Consider the following 26,541-nt stretch of genomic DNA (forward strand, 5'->3'; position numbering starts at 1 on the left):
TCGAGTAGTCTTTTGTGTTCGCTCATACTTTTACTTTATGGACCGGATATTCGAAGTGAAACTTGAATTTGAATTGAAGCTCCTCCGATTACTTGGTCAGGCACAAAGGCGTGATAGTTGAGGTACTTCTCTCCGAGGTGAGACTCGCATTGTGGGGCTATCCATTGCTTCCTCAACAGCTCGTTACCTCCTCCTCGCACCGAGACAGAAATCCAATGGCACTGAAGTACATCTTTCAATCGCTGTGCTAGAATCATGACCGAACTCTCGGATCTAGAGCTCATTCAGTAAGGATAGATCCCCATCGATCCTTCAATACGGAATACACCGAGGCTTCTTTTCTTGACTCGCCTGTGACTTACACCTCTACCAGCCCCCTGAAGCTCTTCGACATTGCAAAAAATGAGAAGAGGTTTCTGTACGCCTCAGCGCCTATGGTGCGCTACAGCAAGGCATGTTGCTCAGATGTTAAGTCTACCATGGATTTTCTGACAAGCAGCAGCTTGCCTTCCGCCAGACAGTGTATGCTTATGGCACGGATCTGTGCTGGACGCCCATGATCCTGGCCAAGGAATTCAACAGAAACCGCTTTGCAAGAGACAGCGGTGAGCCCTCATCGCCTAGCAAGACTCTGGCCTGTCCCTGACTCTCCAGATTTCACAATATCGACCAATGGGCCCCAACCTCCAACAATAGTCCAATTCGGCGCCAATGTCCCACAAGAACTCGCGAGGGCTTCCTCACTCGTGGCTCCTTTCAGCAACGGCGTGGACTTGAACTGCGGCTGTCCACAGTCATGGGCATGTGCCGAAACCCTGGGCGCCGCCCTGATGGAGAAGCGGGAACTGGTGCGGGACATGGTCGTCGAGACCCGAGAGCAGCTTCGTCGGGATGGATGGGCCGTTGACAAGGAGAAAGACATCAACAACCCCAAGGGAAGGAGTGTGAGCGTCAAGATTCGCGTCCACAAGGATCTCCGGTTTGATCCCAACAGCTAGACTTCCTATCCATGTCAACTAACCAATCCGCCCAGGAAAACAATCGACTTCATCGCCACCGTTCTCGGTCCCGAACGAGACCGCCACATCGACTGGCTAACTATTCACCCCCGCACGCGCTCCACGCCCTCCAGCACGCCAATCAACCTTGAAGCCCTCGAAATCCTCACCTCGACCTTCGGCACCCGCGTCCCAATCCTCCTATCCGGCGACGTCTTCGCTCTCAATGCCCTACCCTTCACCTCCCCCTTACTTACCACAAGACCAACCATCACGACCACCACCACCCCCCCCCGCGATATCACCTCCTGCTCCTCGGAACACCCACGCCACAACCAACCGCCAACTTCACTTCCAAACCTCCCTCATGTCTCCGGCCTAATGTCGGCCCGCGCAATCCTGTGCAACCCGGCCCTCTACGCAGGCCACTCGACGTGCCCCTGGTCGGCGGTCGAGGCCTTCCTCAACAACGCGGTCCGCTGCCCGCTACCCTTCAAGCTGGTCCTGCACCACCTCAGCGAAATGTGCGGGCCGGGGATGGGCGCGGACAAGAGCGCGCTCCTGACCAAGCCCGAGAGGGCGGCCATGATGGCGTGCGGGAACATGCTGGATCTGATCGATTTCTTGGATGGGAGAAGGGGGGTAAGGAGGGGCATTTTTACGCTATGATAGATCAGGCTGATGGCTGCTTTATGAATATGGCACAAGCTGGGGAGTTCTGTATGTGGAGGAAGGGATAGCATTACACCAGGATGGGGTATGGAATAAATATGGATGGAAGTGCGTCTCCGCAACCTTGATCCGTCTGGCGAGATGGAAATAGAAGTGGTGGGACTTGAAACCATTATCCAGGGTTGAAATCTCGTCCCGGCGCTAGCATGGCAACAGCACGGCTGTGTACCTGGAGTCGCTGGTGATGCCATCAAAATCAGACGCCTTGGCGCATAAACCCTACCAGGACACATTACCAGAGAAAAATACAACACGAGACTGGCAGCTGGCGGGCTTTCCTGAGATGAAAAGGCGAAGAAAGGTGGTATGAAAGGTGGTAGTGTATGAGTACAAATGCGAGCGCTCGCTAAATGGAGGCCCATTATAGAGTAACCGCGAGACGGGCATGAAGACAAGCGGCCAGGAAATGAAGAAAAAAAAACCGAGTACTCCATATGCTCAGCCCAAAACCACCCAGCTATGCCTCCCAACTCGGCAAAACCCCTTGCCAACCGCTGACCCCGACCCCGAAATCACACCCAAGCCGCTTCTTGCAGGGCAACAAGGAAGACAGAGGATACCTCCCGTAGAAACACAGACGAAGAAGGAAAGAAAGGCCGGTCGAGCTGCCCAGAAGAGCACGAATCAGGACCCCTTAATCTCTCCCCCGTCCTCATCTCCCAACTTCTGTCTCTTAGACTCCCTCTCCTCCCCATCTTCCGGCTCCTCACTCCTCCTCTTGATCCGAGGCGAGACCAAGCCGCCGCCAGTACTGCCATTAAGCGTGCTGCTGTGGGTGTCGTGCGTCGAGAGGTCGTTAGCCGCCGCCTTAAGCGCGGCATCAGAGTCACCCCTGGCGCTCGTCTGCGACGCAAGCTCCTCGCCGCTCGCTGACGGCTCGTCTCCAACCTTAGTAGTAGGAGCCGATGACTCGCCAAGGTCCTCCTTCTTGATGGCAACACTACTTTCCCTCTCGGCCTTGCCGTTTTGCCGAGCGCCACCACTTGGCCGGGGGGGGCTCTGCGTGCCGCCCCGGTCGGTCCCCAACGGCGTCGGGGTGCCGTACTGGCTCGAGTCAAGGTCCATCTGGCTGAGGCTGAGCTCGCCGCGGCGGCGGGTGCTCTCGAGATTGAACACGGGCGAGCCGGGTACTTTGTTATTGTCTTGCTTACGTAGCGGGTTCTCTTTGTAGAAATCCGTCATAAATTGTACGGCGCGTACGGTGTGCGTCTCGCTGCCCCGGAGGTACTGCCACCACGCCTGGCCGTTGACGTCGTCGATCTTCTCGCCCGTGACGGCCGTGGCGAAGAAGATGGCGGCGATGGCGATATCACGCGCGTTAAGCATGAGCGGCAGCACCGTCAGGCAGGCGTCGTTGCAAAAGGCCCAGGTCGAGTCGCGCAGCCGTTTATTGTGTAGCAGATCGAGCCGGCCAAAGTACTCGTACAGCCGCATGTAAGGATTGTCCACCGTCAGGTCGAATGTCAGCGCCTCGAGCATCAGTTCCTCGTAGGTCAGGATGCTGTCACGCCACTTCCAGTACTCCTTGCTCTGCTCGTCGATAATGAGCTTTGTGTTTTTCTGCGCCACCTTGGCGACTGCAATTATGACGTCCTTAGTCTTGCGGCAGTTTTCCTCGGTTTTGTTGGCCAGGAAGAGGGCGGTTGCTGCGATGTTCTGAGAAGGACGTGTGAGCATAGACCAGATCGTGGTTTCGGCAGAGTTGACCTACGTAATGGTGGATGCCTCCCTTCTCCTCCATCATGCTGTACCGCATGTAGAACCGGTGGAAGAAGACGCCGGCAACCCATAATGTGATCTGCGGCAGGTCGAGCAAAATGCCGGCTTGGTAGATGAAATTCACACCCTTAGCCCTCCTGAGCCTCTCCTCGCTCGGTAGGAGACCCTCAACTATGCTAGGTGTGCTGAGCACCTCGTCTGCGGTAAAGAACCATTGGTCTGGCAACGGCTGCGGCGCCTGTAGCGGACTGGACCGGGCGGGTGAGGGCGCGCTCCTGCGCGAAAGTGGACGGGGTGGGGACGTCCTCGAGGAATGGGTGGGCGGCGAGGGGACGGCAGGGGGTACATCGCGTCGCCTTGATGGTGACTTCGACAGACGGTCGATGGCAGCGACCTGTGGTTTTGGTGGAAGCGACGGCGGTTGATAGCCTTCTCTTAGCGGCCGGTATCTGTCGATGCTCGACATGTTGGTTGCGCGGCGGCGAGTAAGATCGATGCGGAGTCGTATAAATCCTCCCTTACTCTTGGAAGAGAATGTGTATGTGGTATTCAGACCAATTGCATTGATAATCTAGGGTGCTGACAGAGAAGTCGAGAACGAGTCGTTGAAAATGAGCGATGCATTTGTACTTAAGTTGTCGACTTGCAGATGGACCGCGAGAGCTCCCGGCGCCCTCGAACTTCAACGTTATCGCCCTATCGGAGATGTGGGACCATGGCTCGTGCAGAGCGCGGCTCACACCTACTCAATCTCATTATTGCATGGTCCAATAGCCGTTCAGGCGTCGTCTTCGGAGCACCTTGCACAGCATAAGGTCACAACGACATCATGGTCAAGTCTCGACTCGGGTATCTGGTATCAAGCTAGACATCTTCCTAGTCCAAACGAGGTCATATCGTTTTCCTTTTCACAGACCTCACCTAGTCATCGCCGTACATTCCCGCAGAGTCATATCTTCCCCACAGCTTGACCGTGCGGTCATGGCCACCGCTGACGATCCATCTCCCGTCCCTGCTCACGTCCACACTAGCCACAGGCCCGGTGTGGCCACTGAGTGACTGTACCAGCGCCCAATCATCAGCCGAGAAGACGTTGACCTTGTTGTCGAAACCCGCCGAAACAAGAAAGGTGCCCGATTTCTTTGGAATCTGCATGCCCTTCTCATCCTCGCCGGGGGGAGTGCCTTCCAGGGGATCATCGAGACCCTTGAACCACCTGACATCAGCCACCGCGCTCGTGTGCGCGCCGATGCCCCCAGACCGCTGCACCTTCCTGACATCCCAACATTTGATCCATCCGTCGGCAGAAGCGGTCAAAACCCGGTGGCCGTCCGAGCCCCAGTCGAGCCCGTAAATGGGCTTGATGTGGCCGTCGGTGCCGCCGTCGAGAATCATCACGGTACGCCCGGAGCGCAGGTCCCAGACGCGCCCGATGCTATCCAAACCCGCGCTGGCCAGAAGGGAGCCGTCCGTGTTGAAGCTGACGGCGTAGACTCCGCGCGAGTGGCCCTCCTGGAGGAGCAGCTCTGTAGTCGTCTCGACGTCCCATAACCTCCACGACGTGTCTTCCGATGCCGACGCGAGGTACTTTCCGGAGGGATGGAATTCGACCCGACATACCCGTTGAGAGTGGCCGGAGAGGGTTGAGAGTGGCGTGTCTTGGGTGAGTGACCATAGATGGATTTGGCCCTCGGCGCCGCCCGATGCGAGATTAACCGTCTCTTCTGAGACGTTGCGCTCGGGCAGTGTAGCCCCAGGCATCCACGAGATGCCGCTGATTTTGTTGGTATGACCTCTCAGTGTCCGCTTGTGTTCGAGGCTAGGAATGTCGATGAGTTTGACCTGGCCCCCCCAATTGCCGGTCGCCACCATCTTGCCGTTCGGAGATATCCTCGTCATGCTAATGTGACGATCTCCGGCTGTTTGACTGCCCTGGAGCTCAAAAGTCTGTAGCCGTTCCTTGATTTCCCTCCGGAATTTGACGTGGGTACGCAGGGGAATGGTGGCCTCCTTCTTTTGGAATTCGACGCGCCGCTTCGCTCGTGGGATCGTGTACTGGGCCATGTTTATCCGCGCCTGGAGAAGCTCATCCGTTCCTCGGGAATAGAACTCCTCCTCTTGCTCTTCGACTTCCTCCTCCCCGGCCTCGTCCGCGTCTTGCATCTCCACTTCGGGACCCTCTCCAGTCGTCGCCTGCTGTGCCTGCGCCTGTTCAGTGAGGATCTCCCGCAACCTGTCGCGCCTGTCCGCCGGGCCTTCGCCGAAGAGGGTGATAGGGTGGCCCAGCTCCCGAAGCTTGGCTCGTACTCGCCCATCGTCGGTGGGAACTGCAATGGTGGCTGCTAGCCTTTTGCGCTCGAACTGTGAGAGTAGGGCGGATGCCTTCTCAGGCGCAATGCCAGCTCCGGCGCTTGGAATGACATAGTCACGGTCGATGGCTATCTGTGTAAGTTACTAAGTTGCGGTGGCACCATTTCATATTGGGCACACGTACGGATAGAGTGTAGGTCAACGCCGGCTTTTCGATCCTGCATATGACGCGGGTCAGTCATCGGCCGGGTTGCTGCTGCCAATGTCGGGGTGCTTGCTTGCCTCAGACTCAGCCTCTTCCACATATGCCCTGCGCGATGGGTGCATCATGATTGCGATTTTGGTTTCGAATCACGATCTCTGCCCACAGTTGGCCGGGATGCATTAGGAGCTCGGTGCTTTGGATGGCCGCGATCGAGTTGTCTCAACGAGGTGGGTCTGATTTGGTAGCTTTAGGTAATTTTGATGCAATGGATGCTAGGACGTGACGTTCGGTAAGTTAACTGTAAACTTGAAGGAGCGAAAGAAAATCGATGTAACAAACCGTTAACATTATGAATCTTACCTCCGGTGCCTTACCACATTTATTTAGGTGTCGTATAATATAATACATATCCGTACCTTGGGGGCCTTATACCTAAGGTAACACCCTCAGGATGAATTCATAATCCCGGAAGCTCAAAAGCAAGATCGGACATCAAGAGCAGCAAACGGGGCCACCTCTTCCGTGCAGTAGTATGACACTACTCACTAACTTCTTGGCGGGAGATTTGAACAATGAAGGAAAAGTGTGCAGGTTGTTGTAAATCCTGAAAAGCGTCAAGGACAGCTGGTCAATGCCATTCCGGGAACGCCGTCATTGGCCGCATCGTTCTGGGGAGCTGGCATTTTGCGCAACTTCCTTTAGGTGCAGTCGAGCCCGTGAGAGACCCTGCCTTGAGTTCGTACGGATGGAAAAGTCACAATGGAATGGTCGGTCTTTGTCTGCATCCGTACTAGTAAACTGCACAGTAGTATCAGAAACTCTCCGTCTCCAAGCTTCCACTGGCATTTTGAAGGCCTTTAAGTGTGGTCGTTTCTGGGGACGGGATCCCCGGTTCTAGCCGCTTCCCCAGAGTTCAGAGGCGGCCGGCCCAGCCCAGCCTTTCGGTTGAAAAATCAAGGCGATTCAGGGCTGAGATCGATCTGCGCCCCGGAACCTTAGCGCAGCACAGCCAATGGAATGGCCACAAACTTTTTTCTAGCTTTCTTGTTGGCTCGCTCAGGCCAACAACGCATGTGAAGCGCACTGGCACGCTGTACTCCTGGAAGGGGACAATAAAAAGCTCCGCACTGCCTTCTTTTTTTTCTCCCTTTGAGAAAGTTAACACCTCCTAGAACGCAGTTCACCAGGCACAACCTCCCAGTTACTCAATGCAGATCAAGGCGACTATACAAGACAACTCTACTTCCTTCTTCAAGTACCAGATGCGTACAATTCCAAGCCACAAGGGACTGAGCAATATTACTGAAAGGAGGGCTGAGGGCGGACGACGTCGGGGAAAGCCTTGAACGTTGAATTGCCTGGCCGGCGAAACCAAATGGTTCTAGGCAGTCCGTTGTTCGCTGGTTTCTGAGTCTATTCGATATCTTTAATCCCTCATTTCCATCGCCCAATCTTTCGAGCAGCAGCGACGCGTACCTCACACGACGAAGCCGGCGTCATGTTTTCCAAGGCGACTCCCGCGCTCAACACTGTGCGCGGCTTTAACGGAACCCCGTTGGCTTCTGGCGACGAGGACTCAGACTGCTGTCCTACTCCGCAGCCCGGCGAGACGAACCGTGCCAGGCACGCCAAAAAAACCCATGCCCTCAACGATGTTGTCAGTGTGAATTGCAGCCCGGCCCTCAAGCCGATTGTCTCCCAGGGCGGCATGAGCGGCATCAGCAGGCTTCGAATGCAGCTGGATACGCTCAACCTCGCCAATGACCAAGCTGCCGGTTCCACGGCCGCCTCGTCGCGCACGACCTCCTTGACCAACAGTGAGAGCCTCCGTTCCCCTCCCGCCAGCGACACCACCGTCAGCAGCGGCCGCTACAAGAGCCGCACTGGAAGCGGCATCAGCAGCGAGGATGAGACGGCGTCACAGGGCAGCACCGAGTACGAGATCAACTTGGAGCACGACTTCGCAAGTGAGGCCAGCGGTCGCCCCATTGCCGACACTGTTCGCCCCCGTCATAAGATGACGGCGGGCGACTTTGAGCCGCTCCGTTGCCTCGGAAAGGGCACCTACGGGACCGTCTTGCTCGTGAAGCAGCGCACGACCGGACGGCTATATGCCCAGAAGCAGTTTAAGAAGGCGTCTCTGGTGGTTCATAAGAAGCTTGTCGAGCAGACGAAGACGGAGCGCCAGATCCTCGAAAGCGTCAACCGTCACCCGTTCGTCGTCAAGCTCTACTACGCCTTCCAAGACCAGGAGAAGCTGTATCTGATCCTCGAGTACGGCCAGGGCGGCGAGCTGTTCACTCACTTGAGCACCGAGAGGATGTTTTCCGAGGAGACGGCCGCATTCTACATGGCCGAGATGGTCCTCGCACTGACCCACCTGCACAACACACTGGGCGTTGTCTACCGCGACCTCAAGCCTGAGAACTGCCTCCTGGACGCCGAAGGTCACCTCTTGCTGACCGACTTCGGTCTCTCCAAAGTCGCCGTTGACTCGGACGCATGCAATTCGATCCTCGGCACGGTCGAGTACATGGCGCCCGAGGTGATCCAGGGCAAGAAGTACGGCAAGGCCGTCGATTGGTGGTCGCTGGGAGCGCTGGGGTTCGACCTAATGACGGGCCACCCGCCCTTCCGCGGGCCGAACCACGCCAAGATCCAGGACAACATCGTGCGCCAGAAGCTCGCCCTGCCCTTCTTCCTCAGCCCCGACGCCAAGGACCTCCTCACCCGCCTGCTGCGCAAGGATCCCGCCAAGCGCCTCGGCTCCAGCATGCCCAAGGACCTGGCCACCATCAAGAAGCATCGGTTCTTCCGCAAGATCGACTGGACGCGGCTGGCCGCGCGCGACATGGAGCCGCCCATCCAGCCCATCATCACCGACCCGGAGCTGGCAGAGAATTTTTCGCGCGAGTTCACCGAACTTTGCCTCAGCCCCGTCGTGAGCCGGTTTGTCGATCTGGAGGGTGGGGCTGGTGGCGCCCCGGACGTCAACGACGATCCGTTTGGCGGCTTCAGTTTTGTTGCGCCCAGTAGCTTGCTCGAGCGTCCTGGGTTCACTATTCCCGTCTGACGCGGTGGGCTGCTATTTTGGCTCCCAGGGCTGTTGGTACTTTGCTCAGGCGAGGATTACTTGCTTCGTGGAAGAGAAAGGGAGCTCGCTCTGACAAGTTGCTTAGGACTGGAGGGGAGGAGAGGCGTGGTAATTGACGCCGCAAGGCGCTTGGCGTTTATAGGATTGGCAGCCTGGGGGCATTCTGGGACGTGGGGGACACGGATATTATTATTATTGCTTTGCGAACCGGCTCGCACATTGCCTATGGAAAGAACAAATATTCTACTGGGTATAACAGAGGGTGCACCGCTCCGTCATTCTTTCCTGCGCCCCTTCATTGGGTGACCCTGATGATGCTCGTCAGTCAGATATACAGTGTCCGCTCTCCAATTTGTCAGCAGCATGAAGTCGCAAGTAGGGTGGGTTTCAGTGCGTTGTTACTATTCATAAAGGGACGCGCCTTCGCTCCGTCCCGTGGCTTGGATTCCCGTCTCTCAACAGAGCACAGCATTGGGGCGCGATGTGCGATGCTGAGCGTATCACCTTATTATCATGAGGTTCTTGATCCGGCGCAAGCCGCGCTGATCTCCCTCTCGGTGAACCGCCGGAGTAGTTCATCAAATTGCAGCACATGCTCACCAAGACCTCAACAGCCTCGTGATGACGCGTACACACTGCACTGTGCAAGTACAGGAATGCCCGAGTTATCCAGTCGGGAAGTAGCCAAGCCTGCGACGAAAGCCACGATGAGCACAGCTCTACCGCGTCGGTGCCGTGGGAAGGATGCTGGAGGTTCTACCAGCCAGGAGAGTGCCGGAGACGAAAGCCACGGAGTTAAGCCCAGGCAGCAGCCATCTTTCCGTTCCTACATGCAGATGAAACAAAGACTATGTGCTGTTTCCGTGCCGTCTCACAGCCGGGTTTCGGTAGTTGGTTGCCAATGGTTGGTGGTCTGTCCGGGGGTCTGTGGGTGCGTGTGGGTGTGTTGGAAGGCCGCCCGGCGTCGACTTCACAATGCTCTCATTGTGAATAAAAGCAACGAGCAGGCAGCGGCCCGTCCGATCGGTGTCCGACCGCGTGTGGAACTCATTGGGCTGCGTCTGGCGGAGAAAGGTTTGGATCTGCGGTTCCCCACGAATGTCCGCCGGACGGAAGCGGTGCTGCACCGTCCAGCGAGGCATTACTCACGACTGACAAATGGCTCGGCATCGAGTGGATGGCACGGGCAGTAGGAGTTTGGGACTCGAAGACCGTGGGTACCACGGTTCGGTGTTGAGACGAGACGGGACCACGGTAGCTGGGGAAGGGGCTTGGTAGTCGTCATTCCAAGGACTTGGATATCTGCAGGGCATGTTTGGCGAGGCCGAATCCTCGACCGGCCCGTGAGGGGCAATGGAAATGGGTGTCCTTTCAACTTTGACCATCGAGTTTACGCAAAGGAGTTTGGTGATGGAGTCGTGTTAGCGCTATGCCCTTGTGACGATGTGAAGCCCGACGCCTTGCCATCTTGTCATATCGTGACGGACACTTCACCTGCATCGGAGCTTGCGAGGGGGTTTGTGTCATCGAGCCGTAAGACAACAAAGTTGGGGAGTGTCAGATGGAAAGGGTGAGTGGGCCCTTGCAGGTGTGGAGGATTCATGGAACGGCACTCGGGCTGGCGCTAAACCAGGCCAGGTCTAGGCAGCGAAATAAACCTTGTTCCACCGAATACTAGGGCCTGGCATGTCAGCTTCTCAACGCTAACCCAACACTAGAACAGAACATTGGCCCGTACCTGAATGCCAATTGCAATACTCTGTACGGTCAGTATCTCGAACAGGGCGGCGTCTCATTCTGGATTCACGTCGCTGAAGCAAAAATATGGTCTTATGCTTCAGTCGTGACGGAATATCGACGTGCCGAGAACACAGATCGACGTGGTGAGAAGGGGGCGGTGATATCTCGTCTCTTCCATGGTCACCGCATTGCTGTTGGTGATGCCAAGGATGTCGGTGAAATCAAATATGGACACAGCAGCGATGCAGCACGGCAGTACTGTGTAAGTCAGTTTTTCTACGCGAGCCAAGAGAACCATTGGATCAGACCGTTGGACCAAGGGATGAAGCCGTATTGGGCAAGCCCGACGCCGCACTGGGGCTGAAGGGACGTTAGACCGCGATCGTTGCTCAAAGAGAACCGCCCAGACAATGTCCGTCGTCCTGCACGGGAGTTCCGTGCTGCATGGAGGTTCATATACCTTGCGCTGTCCTCAGACGAAACTTTGGTCATGGCAGCTTTGCAGTATCATCAGTATCACCTCTATATAATACCGTCTGTTGCGCATGCCAACGCAGCCGTCCTTTGCTCAGCCATTCTTTGCTCAGGTTCTGGGAAGTTGTGGTCGTTTCGCCATCCTGATCTGTGAGATCATCCCCCTCGCCCAACCGCCGCCTCTGTAGATAAATACCCCTTTTTTCCAACTCAACTTCTCAATCTTCATCCCCAAGACACGCCAAGATCTGAGACGCAGCACTGGCCTTCGACCTCTGTCTCATAGTGAAGGATACCCACCTGACTTTTCCTTTGGATATCAAAGACTTGAGCCGAATCCAGCCCCGGGACTCGCTCTTCGTGCAGCTTCTCTTTTTCCCGTTGCAACCTCAAAGAAAACTAAAACGACACGATGCTCAACTCGGTTCTCGGTTTTAGTTTTGCTACCCTGCTGTGTAAGTCTCCTCTTCGCCTGACTGCCCGACCCGCCGCTCACTGGCCTCGCTCAGGGCTCGCCAGCCTCGCCGTCGGTGCCCCCTTGGAGCACTGCCCATCGGGTTCCGGAGGCGTTTGCTTCAGCATCGCGGTGCCGACCTCGTCGGCGAATTCTGGATCTGGGAATGTCTATTTCCAAATCAAGGCGCCGACGTCGCTCCAATGGGTGGCCCTAGGCACGGGCAGTGCCATGTCCGGTTCCAACATTTTCTTGATGTACCAGGACGGAAAGGGCAACGTGACACTGTCGCCACGTCTCGGCCAAGGGTACAGCGCCCCGCAGCTGGACACAAGCCCGACCGCTGCCCGGCTGACACTGCTGGCCGGCAGCGGGGTCAGCGACGACGGCGCCACCATGACGGCGAACGTGGCGTGCTCCAACTGCGACCAGTGGAGCGGCGGGGGGACCATGTCTTTGAGCAGCACCGCCGCCGGATGGATCGCTGCATGGAAGCGAGGCTCGCCGCTGGCCACCATCGACCAGGCGGTCGGCATCTCTCGACACGATGGCCGCACACTGTTCACCGTGGACTTGACTCGTGCGACCGTCAACACGGACAGCAATCCCTTCGTGACCAGTCACAATACCGGAGGGGGGAGCAGCTCCAGCGGCAACGGTTCTGGCTCGGGTTCGGGCTCGGGCTTGGATTCGGGTTCGGGCTCGGGCATTTCTGAAATGACCGGCCGCGGCCCAAGCCAAACTCTGGTGGCCCACGGCAGCATCATGGCGGTGGTTATGCTTGTCCTCTTCCCCATGGGCTCGCTGCTGATGCCGTTGTTCCGGAGGTGGTGGCTCCACGGTACCTGGCAGCTTGTGGGCCTTGCCGTCATGTGGGCTGGCATCATTGTTGGCATCGTGGTTCTCCGAGATATGCAGATGGTGAGTGATGCGAGCCCGTGGGGCCCCATATCCCTGAGTTCCCTACTGACAAGTAACCCAGCGTTGGAACGATCCCCACTTCATCGTCGGGCTCGTGGTCGCCGGCGTCTTCACGATCCAGCCCGCCCTCGGCCTCCTGCACCACCGTCAGTACGTGAAGACGCTGCGCCGAAGTATGGTCAGCCACGTGCACCGATGGCTCGGACGCGTGCTGATGGCGCTGGGTACGATCAACGGCGGGCTGGGCCTGAGGCTGGCGAGGGCACCCGAAAGATTCGTCATCGCGTACGGCACCGTCGCCGGTGTCGTCTACGTCGGCTATGCCGGCTACAAGCTATACGTCTTCTTCCAGCGCGGCACCAGCAACGCGGCCGCCACAGACAACGACACCGACAGGTCAAAGGAGGGACATAGGGGGCAATCGAGACGGTAGGCGAGGAGAGCGTCGGGATGGGTGTCAGGGCGGGCGTGAGCATCTGTGTGAAGGGGACAGGAGTCGACACTTTGATGGCGTTTAGAGGTACATAATATAAAGAAATTTCCCTTGGTCAATGACGGTATGTCGAAAAGAGGTGTATGATCTGCTCCTGTCTTGTCGACCGTTTGTTGCCTTATGAGCCGGTCAGCATGGCTCGCTACGGGAGGGGGAAATCTTCCCAGTCAAAAGGGACGTTTGCAAGCGGTGCTCCGTGTTGTCCTCTGTACAGCAGCCAATATCGACTTGAGCATACCGAACAGGGTGCAGTTCGAAGGCACCTTACTCCGTCGAAGATCATTTTTCTGTGTAAACGACCTCCCAAACTCATCTGTCTCCCAAGGCTGGCTTTCTTTCTTTTTATTTTGTCTGTTCTCCCGTCTTTGTCTTCCGCTTCTCTTCCTTTTCTGTCTTCCAAATTTAAAGAGAATTCCTCTCCTTGCCCTCAAACTCGAGATAGATTTGGACGACTCAAGAGTGTCCCAGTCAGTCGCAGAGTCTGGAAAGATCCGTGTGATGTAAAAAGGGAGCTGCAACCGATCTCTCCCGATTACCCGGCAGCGCACGGACCAGCAGCGCTAACCGGAATGGAGGCGTGCACGACGCCGAGCTGGGCCATTTTGAAAACCTCTCAGCGACGGACCTCCACCTTGCCAGTCTCAGCAGCAGCCGACTGCCATTCGTCCCCTCCGAACCCAGGCGTGTTCACTTTCAACACCGCATCTCATACCAAGATGTTCTCCCGGGCTTCGGTACGTACCCACTGTTGCTGATCCGACGCTGTCGTCATATTTGCAGCTCTCTTTCGATGATGCAATGGCCGCACCGCGGTTATGGAGAACGAGCTGATTGCTGACTGTCGCGCCGTCAACAGTCTCGCAAGGCCGTCGCGGCCGTCTCCCGACTCGCCACTCGCAATGCCGCCCCGATGAGAACCTTCATGGCCCCGACTGTCTCCCGGAGAGGTACGTGCAGCAGCAGCTCATGGAGGAGGGCGGCTACGGTTGGAAGTTGGGTCGCGCGGAAGGGCCGGTACGGCGATGGGGGTGGGCGACAGGGAGAGGTTGGCTACCGACAACATCAATTGCACGGCAACCCACTCACGAATTCTTCCCAACACTTCGACTTCCACAGCAACTACCGTAAACCGACCTCCTCCCGACAATGCCAACCCACCACTGTCCGCCGCCGTTGCCCACCCACGCCGCACAATCTGGAGCCACCCCAACCTCTCCATCTTCATTTCCCCCCTGTTCCCGACTCAGTTTCCCACATAGCTCGCTCTAATTACTAACCTCATCGTAACAGCCGACTTCGTACAGGAGCTTTACCTCAAGGAGCTCAAGGCATACAAGCCGGCGCCGATCAAGGAGTCGGACTCGGTCGGCCAGGTGGCCGTCTTCAGCCTTCCCAAGGCGCCCAAGTCCCCCGAGGAGGCCGACCTGGCGTCGAGCCTAAAGGAGTACGAGAGCATGGCGGTCGAGGTTGAGGGCCAGGAGGGCGCCGTCGCCGGCCATGCCGCCCCCGTTCTTGAGGACTGGCTTGTTGATGAGGAGGAGGAGGAGGCCGCTCACCACTAGATGCGCCCTTGGGGGGAGCCTTATCGGAAGGATAGGCCACACCAGACGGGATGGGTGGCTTGGGAGACGCAGAAGACAGATGGATCGGGCTGTTGCCGATGTGGCTGACCGACTAGGACCAGCGACCAGCAGTCCTTACTAATAGGTACAGGACGGGACAAAAAAGGGTCGATTTCTTCTTCAATACTGTGCTTGAGGGGTGAAGCCGGCGGTCTGAGGGCTTCGCAGGAGGTGAAGGAGTCGTTCCTAGGGTGGGGAATCCGTGTACATTGTTCTTTAGCCTTGTTACCATAAAAATCACTCTCGTCACCACTGGAGGTGCACAACATGTACATCTCTGGCACATAGACTCGGACAAGGAACAGGAAAGTCTGCAAGGAGGAAGGCCCTTGGGTTAGCCCATGATACCAGGCGCAGTTATCTGATATTCAAGGCTTCGAGGCAGTAGAGGAGTGTGGAACCATCAGATATCTATAGTCGCCGCCACCGCCGCCACCGCCTCAGGGAATTGATCTAAGCAATCAAGCTGTCTCAGTATTGCAGTCCCAACAAGGTGTGCACTGGCTTGTCTCTCAGCTTGATCAGAGTGACAGCACATGTAGCGTGAGTGTTTGCCATTACGGGGCAGACAAGCGGCATGTCACACTCGAAGTGTTTATCAACGATACGCTCTGTTTGCTTTTGTCCAACACCAAGTAGAATGCCAGATAAACAAAGTCGAGAGTAAACTATCAATTACCGCCCTGCTCAGACCCATCAGACCTACCCATCATTCCTATAATGTTGGTGTGACATGTTATGTGACCGCACGCAAATACAACAGCTGGTTGGTACTAGACTCTGAATTACTCGTAAAGCTCTTGGACAACCCAGAGCACTCAATGCGCCTTATCTGTGGCCGTTTCAGCTCGGTAAAGGTTAGGCAGGGAATGAACTACAATGCGAGCATCCAGACCGAGAAGTAGTAGTATCCCGTAGGTACAATAACATAGGTACGTTTGTTCCCACCACACCCGTCTGTTGTGCCCTCCAGCAATAAAGTTGCCAGGTACCATGCTGTAGACATCAAACCCTCTTTGGTCCAGTCCATTGCAGTCCACTCCAGATCCAGACACCCAGAAAGTCCTCATTTTTACCCCCGACATGCCAAAGGCCATGACATAGTCCACCTCAGCCAGGCAGACACACGACCAATGAGTTAGAAAACCATGTCGACAACGACAACAACCACCCCTAGTAGTAAGATGAGACATCCGCAGACAATGACAATCATCATTCTTTACCAAATGATGCGAGGAGTTGAATCAAGGAGGAAGGGAAAGACACATTATCCGGCCGACTGCTTCGCCAAAACGCCCTTGCCGAGTGTGTGCGTCCAGCCGAAAACCAAAACACCCGGGATGCCAATGAAGCCCGCCCAGAAAATGCAACATGCTATCGTTGTTCGTTGAAGTCATCAACAGTGAAGTTCTCTTTTCTTTCGTTGTTTTTCTGTACCACCCCAGCCGGACAAGAGAGAGAGAATAACAAGGAAAAGAGAAGATAAAGTTGTAGAAAAAGGTGCACAGCAGGAACATGCCTGTTAATGCAGGATGAGGCGGTACAACGACGGATGAAACACAGGTCCTGGATTACATGTCGAAGCCCGACGCACCAAACATCTGCTCGTCATTGTTGCTGCCCCGCAGAATTCCGCTCATGCGGTTGGGGCTGCGCACATCATCATCCCAATCAGAGTCCTTCTTGCGATCAGAATCGTCCATCTCCTCGTCGTTGTCCTCGTCCTCGTACTTCCCGTACCTGTCCCTCATGTGATCGTCCAGAGCGCTCTCGTCGACAAAAGTGAAGCCCTGAAAGTTGGCTTGCACCGAAGGCGAGAGCGGAGTGGACGTCGCGTACCCCTTCGCCAGGGCTGCTGCGCGCTCGTTGAGGGATCCATTGGTGTCGAGCGCGTTGGTAAACTCGGGATCAAAGTACGAGACGTCGGTATCGTTCTTGAGCTGCGGCTTGAAGGGCGGCGTGATGAGCTTCTTCGAAAGGGCATCCCAATCAATGTCTGCGAAAAAGGCGTGCTGCTTGAGTTCTTCGGCATCGTTTGTGGCGCCGAGCCGATGCTTGGGATTCCTGTTGAGTAGCCCCTTGACGAAGTTCCGCCCTTCCAAGGACAACGTGTCGCGAGGGAACCTGACCTTCCCGAAAGCGATGTTCTTGTACATTTGCTGGGTATCTTCGGCATAGAATGGGCTCCAACCGCAGCACATCTCAAAGACAAGAACGCCCAACGACCAAAAGTCCACCATCTTGGTATAACCGCTCTCGTCCAGAAGCACTTCGGGGGCCAAGTACTCTGTCGTGCCGCAGAACGTGTTGGTGGTGTCGTTTTTGGTCAGATTTGCCTTGGAGAGGCCAAAATCGCACAGCGCAATGTGGCCGTTGGCGTCCAGAAGGATGTTCTCAGGTTTCAGATCGCGATAAACGATGTCGTTCTCGTGCAGGTGTTGGATAGCGAGGATGAGTTCGGCAATGTAGAATTTGGCCCGCTTCTCCTCGAACTTGCCGTCCTTCTGCAGATGCCAAAAGAGTTCCCCTCCCGACATGTAGTCTGTCACAAGGTAGAGGTCCGAGGGTGTCTGAAATGAGAACTTCAGGCCGACAATGAAGGGCGAGTCCGACATGGCCGTCCGTACCAGGATGTTGCGCTCCCCGACGGTATGCGCGACCTCTTTCTTCTGCACAATGACCTTCTTGGACAAGACCTTCATGGCATAGATGCGCTTGGTATCCTTCTTCCGCACCTGGTATACTTGGCCAAAGGTGCCCTTTCCAATGAGCCGCAGAATTTGGAAATCTTCGGGCCCAAAGTGCTTCTGCTCAGCTCGCTGGTAGAATGACTCGACAAAAATTTCGCCTGTAGGCGCATTCTCGGCCATGGTATCTGCGTGGCCTTTCAGCGGAAACCATCTTCGGACGGGAGCCTCTCGCTCCGAGGTCACGGCTTGAAAGTCGACATGACCAAGGAACTCCTCCCCGTTCTGGCCCTGGCCATAAACTGAAATGTCGACTAGCTTATCAGAGTCGACCACGTCGCTGAATCCAAGCCGTTAGCCATGGCTCTCCTACGTGTTGTGCGAGATAGGGATCCTTACAATATGGCCTCGGCATCCCATTTCGGATTAGTGAAAGAACGACGCGAGTTGCGGTTGCGGAAGGTGTTGAAGTCGCTCAAGCTCGTGTTGCTGCTCTGTCTACTCCGCATGGGTATAGCCATGGATCTGCCGGAATCGCTCCCCTGACGCTTCATGGGGATGCCGCCCATGGCGACGGCAGAGATGGCAGCCTCTTCGTCATCCTCAGAGGGACGAGGGCCGGATGATATGAGCTCACTGCGTTGAAAGACCACCACTACGTAGGGGTCTCGGCACTTCCTCAGGCCTCGGGCCTCAGTGACCTTGATGGTGAGCTTCCCCCGGGCCGCAGGCGCCTGAGCTCCCTGAGGCGTCGGCGTGGCCGTCGCAGTCCGATCAATTCTTTCTCCATTCTTTGGCCTCGTGTCCTCATCGCTGTGAGCGCGAGTTGAGGAGAGAGCACGGGTCGGGGTGGTTGCACCGCTCTTTGGGGTTGTTAGCTTCTGCTTGAGGTATAGCGTAGAGGCTGACTCGTAGGAAAAGCCCCGAACGCTGGCAGCAGGGCGTGCACGGCTCGGAGAACTAGGCACAGTAGAAGATCGTCCGACGGGATTTGAGAGGTGAGGAGCAGCTATGTTGGATTGGCTAACCATGGTCGTCAGGGGTGCCAGCAGAGACGGTCTCCGAGCCTTGTCTTTCCCGGACTCCGGGATGTTCAGATGGCACAGGCTGGTTGACCGTGAGATCGGAGGAGTCCCCTGCGTCGACTTCTGGCTTGAGAGATCCTCTGGAAAGTTGCGGAGTGAAGAAGGCTGCGACGTGGGAGGGGTGGGACATGACTGGGGCTGGCCATCTTCCCGCGGCATCAGGCGTGCAGCAGGTCCCGGCATCTCATCTGCCAGGAGGGCGGGACCTTCGTTTGACGAGTCCGTCCACAAGTCTGGCTCAGCAGGAGAGGGTGGCAGCTCTACCATTGTTGCAGCTTGCAACTGTCCTTCGAGGATTGGTGCCGCGGGCTTCGAGAAGGTTGCGGCTTGCCCGTTTGACTTGAAAGAACCCGGCCACAGTCGCTGAAGAGAGCTTGTACGAACCTGGTTGAAGTAGCTCATGATTCCCGGCAGTCGTCTGTCTTGGAGATCTGGCTGCGGAGTTGCAACGCCAGACCTCGGCGAGTCAACTCCTATCTGATCCGACCCATCGTCTTCTGCCGCGGCAGACCTGCTTTGCGCGTTAACACCGCTCATGGCGATCTTGAGTTATTTTCGCAAAGGAATCGGAAGAAGCAGGGGTGTGAGAAACCGGTTCGGGAACGAGCCGGAACAGAGGAAAGGAAAAAGGGACAAGCAAGATATTTGGGAGGGCTGTGGCTAGCTCATGACGGTAGTTGGGATCGGGCAGGGGTGAGCTGGGTTGTTCCGGGGGAGAGGGGCAGGAAATACGTCGATGACGAGAGGCAGGAACGGGAGCCGGGGAGAAGTGGAAATCTCTGCCAGGACGAGATCGGCCCAAGGAAGAGGGTCTCACTCGGCAGAGGAGGGGAAAAGACGGGGCAGGAGGGGCCAGTCTGGGGCAAGACTCGTCAAAGGCCGTCTGCAAGCCGAGAGTGAGAAAAATATGTAACACCCTTCTGGCCGAGAGCGCCTTTTGCTCTTTTCTGCCTAGGTAGATGTACCAATGTAGTAGGATGAACACTTTGATGGTGTGCCATGTGGTTTTCAAGGGTCCGCGAGTACCAAGTGGGGACGAGATGACACCGGCCAACAACGACCGCCGAGGGAGGGGTGATGAAGAGCCAGCACCCGCTCACACAGCGAGTCAGACTGTCCATGGACATGCTTGAAGATGGGTTGGTGAACCCATGCACCCCTGGCAGGCTCAGCACTTGCTGCTTGCCGCCCAAGACGCTGGCACTTCTGTGGGGTCATGCAGGCGCAAATGATTGAGCCAGAGGGACCTGTACCTCTCCTAGGTGCGGTATATTCGTGTGCTGATGGATCGATGGTGTGCTCAGAAGCGTCTGGACCATGGGAGGGGATCATCCAGTACTGGAACTGGTCACCCTTATCCCCATCGGCGCATTGTGATGACATATTCCTTAAGTCTTCCCGGGGACGGCACTAGCTCGGTTCAACGCCTTGCATGACCGGCTCGGACACGTTCTATGCTCGGGAAGGCCCTGGATGAGCAGGGTGATGGCCTGCTCGGATCTGGGGATACAAGACAAAGACTACAAGACGAAATCTCGGGTCTCGTCTCCATTGCCACTGGGCTGTTTCGGGAAAGCAGCCTTCCGCTTACTCCCAGTCCATCCAAAGGACCAACTTTGGCCGAGGACATCCGCGTTGGGTAGGGTTGCCGGTGCTAGACTTGCCAGGTTGACCATAAGCCCACACTAACTTGTGGAAAAGATTGGCGAGGACGAATGCCCTGGGTGAAGGAACAAGGGTCTGGGACTGGTATTCATGGCGTGGCTACCTTACTGCACACTGCACAGTAAAGGCAAGGCCAAGCTTCTGGAAGGTTGTGAAGAACAACGGCTTTGCTGCACACTCTCTGAATAAAGTGGTGGAATCCGGGCAGAAGGAACGGGCGCTGGCCCAGGTCGAGTTGTCGATGTAAGTGGGAAGAAGGGTTAAAAATTAACAGACCAACATAACATACCTTGACATCATGGCCTGAGTCGCCCGGCGTAATAGGTCTTGCGTTCCGGAACTACTGGCCGAGTGAGTATCTCCTGCGGGGCCTGACATTTCGCTTCAATGTCAGAAGATGCCAGGCAAGAAATATGAGTGTGTCTTGTATTTCGGTCCGTGGCGGACCTGTGGCGGTGAAGTTCGGTGAGCAGATGGCTGGGGTCTTTTAAGTTTGTTTGTAGCCGATAATATTACGAGGATCTTGGAGGATTGGAAAAAACCCGGATGGCGGGTGAATAGAGGGAGACGGAAGACAAGTAGTTGACCGTAGTAAAGGTTTGAGTTTGGTTATCGCGTAGGCGTTATGTTCAGTCTTGCATTGACACAGAACTGGCTGTGGAAAATGGTGCCGTGATTTTATAAGAGGTAAATCGAGGGTCGCCGCACAAGACGTGAGTGAGGCTTTCAGCTTCTGCCCAAAGTCAAACCAAGAATGCCCCGCTCCTGACGCACCTACCACGTTCTGTGCAGTCACTGTAGTGGAGTCCCGAGATGAAGCGAGCCTTGGCTGCCGAGACCTCCCGAGTCCCGAACGAGAGAAGCCCTTGCGAAAACGGGTTAGTACTCTCGTCCGAATTGAGGTGGGCCCTGCGATAGGGACATTTCTAGTGTGTGCATTGCGGCTGCTGTCTTTCACAAGATGGAAGACACCGACTTTCCACTGCACTGTCGTATTAAAATGTTAAATCACTTGATAGACAACCCGCTTTTATTGCTGTTTACTGGTGTAAGAAACTCGACGCTAGGTCTGCCTATTAAGAGTAGATATATATATCGTCAGTGTATACTATTCCCTTTTGCAATTAAGAACCTTTTTGTAGGTGCCTATAGGATTGATGTGGATGGACTTGTCTTCCAATCTTTGCGTAGGGCATAGAGGTTAAAGCAAGGTTAGATGGAACACTTCTCCAACTAGCAACGTGCTATCTTTACCCTACATATGAGACAACCACGGCCATCCAGTATGCCAGATCAACACTGGCGGCACCTTCATGAGCTGGATACCCTTCTATCTGCTCCTTTTTTCGTACAATGATTACCTACTGGTTGCCAGAGCCCCTATGTCATATGTCCGACTAGATCATTGCCCGCTTGAATCTTAATGTATCGTTACATCTTACTAGAGCAATGCACCGGTTACACGAACACTAAGCGGTCAATATGTACTTATACCTTTGGCTATACGCTGACATGCTACTTGCTTTTCGCACAATGACACTTTAATCTGGTGGCCACAGATCAACTTTGCTTAGCAAGCGTCCAAGAGCAGTGTTCGAGAACTCTCATCGTCCATCCAGCCTTTAATCTTAACTTCGTATATGTACTCGATCCTTGGCGTAAATGAGCGGTGTCCCATGTTGCCACCACATTGATCATGGGTTTGCTGCAATGGTAATATTAGCTCAACCCTGTGAGCTGCCCAGTATGGCAACTGATCGGACTTCTGCAAGTGCATTGGTTGCTTGTCATTCACTTAGATCAACCTCTCAAACGCAGCTGCTGCCCACACCTCTATTATTGGACTCACTGGATTTTGTACAAGTACGATGTAGCAAAGCAACGAGGGTGTATAGTTGCCAATCACCGCTTTCAGCTCCGGGCATTGCCCCAGCCCTGGGCCCAGACCAGGATCACGGACGGGAGTGGCGCAATTCATGTTACACTAGACGTCCCGAAGTGATCAGCATTGTCAGCTGTCGCATTAACAGCTCCTCAAGCTCACTGGCGAAGGGAACGATGCGCCTATGTCTCCTATAGTCGAGACGTCGCACATGTGCAACCACTAACGCAGTCGATCGCCCGTATAGCGGTAAGCTGAGAAGTGCCCTTCTCAGATCTTCCTGACTGACCCAGCCAGTCCCATAATGTGAACTCCCAAACCCAATAGACGCCATACCCGTGCTATGCTTTCCCCGAGCATTGTAACACATCAGGGACAACAGTCCAGAACACTTCCCCGCATTGCACCCATCCTCATCCTTATCTGCCGTTGGGCGCCACACCGGCCCTAGGTAACCTCATTCACATAACCGCTGTCATCGTTGAAGAGAGAGGAGGAAAACGACCTCCGTCAAGCAACCACCCCACTGCCGCCAGCGCGAGCCTTGACCTGAGCAATCAATTCGTGTAGTTTCCGCTCCAGCTCAGGGTTCGTCCCCTTGGGATACTGCTTGGGATGGGGCGGTCGAGGGGAGAGCGGGTCGGGGTAGTCAGCTGGATAGATTGCATCCTTCAGCACAATGCTCTCGATGGGCGATAGCAAGGTAGATATTAAGGTCAGAGGGGTTGTAAGAGTCAGAAACGTACCAATGCTGAATTTTTGGTCCTGGAGCCGGTTCTTGTATACCTCGTACTCCTCGCGAAACTTCTCTGTGTTCCAGGCGGCCGCTTTGGAAGCGTGCTGCTGTTGGGAGTCTGACATTGGGGCGGCTGGGTCAGACATGATTTCGTGGGAGTTCATTGTGGTTTGAATGATTTGGGTTCAGTTAAGTTTCTCCTGCTTTGAATGTTGTGTGTTAATGGTGATTTACGGTGTCTCGGTTCTGCACCGATTCGGTCCTTCTCGGCGCTGTTCGGTCAGACCTGGTGATTTGGAGATTACGTGAACTCTAGGGTTCATAGCCGACAACCAATAATGCAAGAAGCTCCTTACCTTTCAGGTTTTTACTATGAACAGGACTGGCTATTTGAAGTGATCAAGAGCAGACGAGTTTCTGGGCTGTTCTTGGATTGTCAAGATTGCTTCTTGAGAACCCCACATCACGATGGATTGTGGTCTGTGCGTCAAGAGGACACGGGTGGGCTGAATGTAGGACCGCAAATTGACTAAAGCTCCAACCTCGAAATTGGTGCTGCTTTTGGATAGTTCCACCTCTTGGTTTCTTGCTACCGACATTGACTATTAGGTTTCCATACACACCTAAAGGCCTGTACAACTAATTACTACAGTGACACAATGGGAAAAGACAAAATCCCAGACGCCTGGGACGACGATGACTGGGAACAGCAGGCCGACCGCGCAGCAAAGGAGGACCCGCCCAAGCCAGAACCCCCCATGTTTCTGACACGCGCTGAGCGTCTGGCAAAGCACGACGAGGAGCAGCGCAAGCTTTGGGAGTCAGCGTGTGTCGCACATCCCTTGATTTGACCGCGAATGAGGTCCTAACCTTTGCGCGCAGAGAGGCGCCAGAAGAAACGCCCTTCTTCCCCCCGAGCACCAACCAGGTCTCTTTCATGACTCCCTTCAAACCAGCAGTCAAGGTCCTGAGCCGCAAACCAGCACCCCAGGTCATCGCCAAGAAAGACCCGGTCACCGGCCTCGAGCAACTGACGCTGGCAAATGACGAGGACGACGAGGACGACAAGAAGACGCAGGAGTCGCCAGAAGATATTCGAAAACGGCAGCAGCGGGAACTCGAGGAGAAGCAGCGTCGGTACGAGGAAGCACGAGCTAAGATTTTTGGCGACTCAAACCCTTCCTCGGGCCAGTCGACTCCCCGCACCGGCACTCCGCCCTCGGGAGCTGATAGCCGGCAAACTCACAGGGGGCGAGGCCGTGGACGGGCCGGACGGGGCCGTGATCAGGAAAATGGGCGACAGGAGAGGAGGCAGCCGAACACCCAGCAATCCAGCAGCACGAGAGAGCTATTTGACCCGGGATACTCGCCGAAACCAGGATTCAGTCTCCAAAAGCGTGGGGATTCCGCTGGCCAATCTGGAAACCGATCAGGCATTCCGCGCGAGGAAGATCATATCATTCGAACACCGAGAGGGCCAGACGGTAGTGGAAAAGGAGGTTTCGGCTTTGCCCGGCGAGGAGGCGAACATGGTTGACTGATTTATTCAGGTCCTACGACACATGTGCCGATGCAGCTACCATCCGCCGCCAATCTTGCCAGCCAGCTGTACCACCCTTTCGGTGTCACTGATCTGCTTGCCCACGTCGCTGACCACCTCGCGGTAACTCGTGTACACCAATCTTTCTAACTGTATGCCCGTTATATCCGACCAATGCGCCAGGGTATCTCGAATATGCGAAGGAGAAATTCCAGCAACAACCCCCATCGCACTGCTATCCTTGGTGTTAGCAACTGCACCGTGCACAGAATCCGGCTCCTCGCCGGAAAAGTAAGCCTCATCGATCTCTGCTAGCCAGGCCTTCTGCTCGTCCGGGCCTGGCTTCTCGCCGAAGCCCTTGCGGTCGACAATGATTTGGTCGTCGACCTTGATTTGACCGCCGCCGTTGGTGCACCCTCCAGGGCATGCCATGACCTCGACATAGGCAAGCTCCAGACCGGCGGATTTGCCAGTGGCCCGCCGTGCGCTACCAAATGGTTTCCCTCCCGGCATGCGGGATGCCTTCGCCGGCTTCAGCTTTCGAACGAGGTTCTGGATGTTGCGAAAACCATAATAGCGCGCCGCCTTGAAAACAGTCTCCCCAAAAGGAGTGACGACGGAGTACTCGACTACATCGGCGTTTCTGCCGCGCAACATCTGGATCTGTGACCCGATATTCCTTGCTTGGACGTCCTGGAGGATGAAGTGCAGGTTTCCGCCGGATGTGCCCGCATCCCGCTGTTGCTTTCGCCGATGCTTCGGAAACAAGAAGCTTTGGAGGACGGGATCGGGGAAATCGAGCTGCTGCCGGGGCGAAGACTTAGGCAGGCTGAAGAAGTCTATCCCTCTCGACGCAGCCAGCATGAGGATTTCTTTGCTTGTAATGACACAATCCACATCCCGAATACCCCTACCGGGTTTGCACTCGCCCGCCCAAACGGCATCCGTCAGTTCTTCCCGGCTCGCCTCCAGCTTCTTGTCGAAACACGGCATAACCGCCAGATGCCAAATCCTGTCCGGCGAAAGCCCCAACACCCGGCTAAGTGTAGTCTTGAGCAGCGTGCCCATCAAGGCCTGCGGCGACTTGACTCGCGACAGATGCGGCAGGACGTACGGGTGTGTCTTCTCTGCGTAACATACCCACCCGGGGCAAGACGACGTGAGGATAGGCGGCGCCGCAGGCTTGGTGTTATTATCGCCCAACCCCTGCCTTCTGCCGCCACCCCCCAAAACCTCGTCTGAGCCCAACACAAGACACGCCTCCCTCGCCGTGTTGGTATCCACAACCCAGGTAAACTCGTTCATGTACTTGCCTCCCAGGGCCAACCCGCCCTTGCCCATGAACAACTGCTCAATCATCCACCCGGCCTGCTGCTCCGTGACGCCGCCGCCCGCGGCAGCGGCCAAACTGGCGCGTGTTTGTGGTGAGACGCTCGCGACGAACAACTTGGCGGCCGGGTCCTCCAGCCCGGAGACGGTGAACCCCGCGGCGCCATGATCGGTACGTTGTATCCGCAGCCCCGGTGCCCCGTCCAGCACGCTCAGCACCTCGTTGTGGCTCTGCAGGCTGACGAGCACCGCCTCAGCCGAGGTTACGCAGCCGGAGCAAGCGAGGCAATCGGTGAGGGAAATCTGGGCGGGCGGCGCGGCCCCGTTTGCGGTGCTCGGTTGCTGGCCGTCAAGGATGACTTCGAATTCGAGGGGGTGGTCGGAGGAGGAAAATGGTGGCGGCTGGGTCGGCGGTAGGGTCTCGACCGGCTTTATGCAGGCTACGCCAGGGGAAATGAAGTCGTTGAGATCGTCGGCGGAGAGGATCGCGGACATGGTGGGCTGTGAAAGACGGAGGAGGGATGGTAGTTGATCTGGCAGAGGACGTGCGAGCCGATGATTGCTCGTGGTTGGGAGGCAACCCCAGGTCAGAATTGCCTTTTCTTGAAAACCAACCCAGCCCGATATCTTATTTATGGGTGGTTTTCAAATGAGGTTTATTGCCGAAGGTCAAGTGATAATTGAAGTTCCGAGGGATAATTCTCTAGCCGGAGATGCACAATTTTGGTGACTGCTTTGAAATGCACTTGCCATGCGACATCGGGCTTCGTGGTGGCGGTTTGGCTGCCCCGCCGATAGCGGGTCCAGGGTCTTGGGGGCCGCCGCTTTCCGCTCCCGGTGCCAATCAGAGTGTGT

At 55.9% G+C, this 26,541-nt stretch overlaps 10 protein-coding genes across 10 annotated transcripts; 5 read left to right on the forward strand and 5 right to left on the reverse strand.

Moving 5' to 3' along the window:
- Positions 1–225: 225 nt before the first annotated feature.
- N657DRAFT_639163 (dihydrouridine synthase 4-like protein) lies at positions 226–2,134 on the forward strand. The gene is made up of 5 exons (XM_062791725.1): positions 226–287; positions 374–452; positions 503–605; positions 655–979; positions 1,034–2,134. Exons 1-5 carry the CDS (start codon positions 256–258, stop codon positions 1,665–1,667), a joined length of 1,173 nt encoding a protein of 390 aa, XP_062652443.1. The 5' UTR covers positions 226–255; the 3' UTR covers positions 1,668–2,134.
- Positions 2,135–2,354: 220 nt separating this feature from the next.
- N657DRAFT_563937 (cyclin-like protein) lies at positions 2,355–3,915 on the reverse strand (the record flags this gene model as incomplete). Its single annotated transcript, XM_062788249.1, has 2 exons — positions 2,355–3,386; positions 3,442–3,915. 2 exons carry the CDS (start codon positions 3,913–3,915, stop codon positions 2,355–2,357), a joined length of 1,506 nt encoding a protein of 501 aa, XP_062652444.1.
- A 455-nt stretch (positions 3,916–4,370) lies between these two features.
- Positions 4,371–5,983, reverse strand: N657DRAFT_563890 (WD40 repeat-like protein; the record flags this gene model as incomplete). Its single annotated transcript, XM_062788245.1, has 2 exons — positions 4,371–5,887; positions 5,944–5,983. 2 exons carry the CDS (start codon positions 5,981–5,983, stop codon positions 4,371–4,373), a joined length of 1,557 nt encoding a protein of 518 aa, XP_062652445.1.
- A 1,479-nt stretch (positions 5,984–7,462) lies between these two features.
- On the forward strand, positions 7,463–9,037 carry N657DRAFT_652292 (kinase-like protein; the record flags this gene model as incomplete). The annotated part of the gene is made up of 1 exon (XM_062794281.1): positions 7,463–9,037. The coding sequence occupies one exon, from the start codon at positions 7,463–7,465 to the stop codon at positions 9,035–9,037; it is 1,575 nt and encodes a 524-aa protein (XP_062652446.1).
- Positions 9,038–11,684: 2,647 nt separating this feature from the next.
- On the forward strand, positions 11,685–13,080 carry N657DRAFT_629735 (iron reductase domain protein; the record flags this gene model as incomplete). The annotated part of the gene is made up of 3 exons (XM_062790914.1): positions 11,685–11,727; positions 11,782–12,647; positions 12,709–13,080. The coding sequence occupies 3 exons, from the start codon at positions 11,685–11,687 to the stop codon at positions 13,078–13,080; spliced, it is 1,281 nt and encodes a 426-aa protein (XP_062652447.1).
- A 749-nt stretch (positions 13,081–13,829) lies between these two features.
- Positions 13,830–14,993, forward strand: N657DRAFT_639168 (uncharacterized protein). Its single transcript, XM_062791726.1, has 3 exons — positions 13,830–13,874; positions 13,997–14,087; positions 14,431–14,993. The coding sequence occupies exons 1-3, from the start codon at positions 13,857–13,859 to the stop codon at positions 14,700–14,702; spliced, it is 381 nt and encodes a 126-aa protein (XP_062652448.1). The 5' UTR covers positions 13,830–13,856; the 3' UTR covers positions 14,703–14,993.
- Positions 14,994–16,333: 1,340 nt separating this feature from the next.
- On the reverse strand, positions 16,334–19,071 carry N657DRAFT_629737 (kinase-like protein; the record flags this gene model as incomplete). Its single annotated transcript, XM_062790915.1, has 2 exons — positions 16,334–17,789; positions 17,849–19,071. The coding sequence occupies 2 exons, from the start codon at positions 19,069–19,071 to the stop codon at positions 16,334–16,336; spliced, it is 2,679 nt and encodes an 892-aa protein (XP_062652449.1).
- Positions 19,072–22,591: 3,520 nt separating this feature from the next.
- Positions 22,592–22,981, reverse strand: N657DRAFT_676433 (uncharacterized protein; the record flags this gene model as incomplete). Its single annotated transcript, XM_062795893.1, has 2 exons — positions 22,592–22,734; positions 22,828–22,981. The coding sequence occupies 2 exons, from the start codon at positions 22,979–22,981 to the stop codon at positions 22,592–22,594; spliced, it is 297 nt and encodes a 98-aa protein (XP_062652450.1).
- Positions 22,982–23,476: 495 nt separating this feature from the next.
- Positions 23,477–24,358, forward strand: N657DRAFT_676434 (uncharacterized protein; the record flags this gene model as incomplete). Its single annotated transcript, XM_062795894.1, has 3 exons — positions 23,477–23,643; positions 23,700–23,954; positions 24,010–24,358. 3 exons carry the CDS (start codon positions 23,477–23,479, stop codon positions 24,356–24,358), a joined length of 771 nt encoding a protein of 256 aa, XP_062652451.1.
- On the reverse strand, positions 24,005–26,414 carry N657DRAFT_639172 (iron hydrogenase). Its single transcript, XM_062791727.1, has one exon. It carries the CDS (start codon positions 26,179–26,181, stop codon positions 24,394–24,396), a length of 1,788 nt encoding a protein of 595 aa, XP_062652452.1. The 5' UTR covers positions 26,182–26,414; the 3' UTR covers positions 24,005–24,393.
- Positions 26,415–26,541: the final 127 nt, after the last annotated feature.

The sequence above is a fragment of the Parathielavia appendiculata genome, assembly GCF_033297405.1.
Source record: "Parathielavia appendiculata strain CBS 731.68 unplaced genomic scaffold N657scaffold_1, whole genome shotgun sequence".
In the NCBI taxonomy this organism is placed as follows: Eukaryota; Fungi; Ascomycota; class Sordariomycetes; order Sordariales; family Chaetomiaceae; genus Parathielavia; species Parathielavia appendiculata.

Excerpts from the sequence above, each read along its gene's own strand:
- N657DRAFT_639163 (XM_062791725.1), top strand. The coding sequence starts at position 256 with ATGACCGAACTCTCGGATCTAGAGCTCATTCA. Across the intron at positions 453-502 it reads CTATGGTGCGCTACAGCAAG|CTTGCCTTCCGCCAGACAGT; the intron begins GCATGTTGCTCA and ends GACAAGCAGCAG. Across the intron at positions 980-1,033 it reads CGCGTCCACAAGGATCTCCG|GAAAACAATCGACTTCATCG; the intron begins GTTTGATCCCAA and ends CAATCCGCCCAG.
- N657DRAFT_639168 (XM_062791726.1), top strand. Across the intron at positions 14,088-14,430 it reads CCCGACTGTCTCCCGGAGAG|CCGACTTCGTACAGGAGCTT; the intron begins GTACGTGCAGCA and ends TCATCGTAACAG.
- N657DRAFT_639172 (XM_062791727.1), bottom strand. The coding sequence starts at position 26,181 with ATGTCCGCGATCCTCTCCGCCGACGATCTCAACGACTTCATTTCCCCT.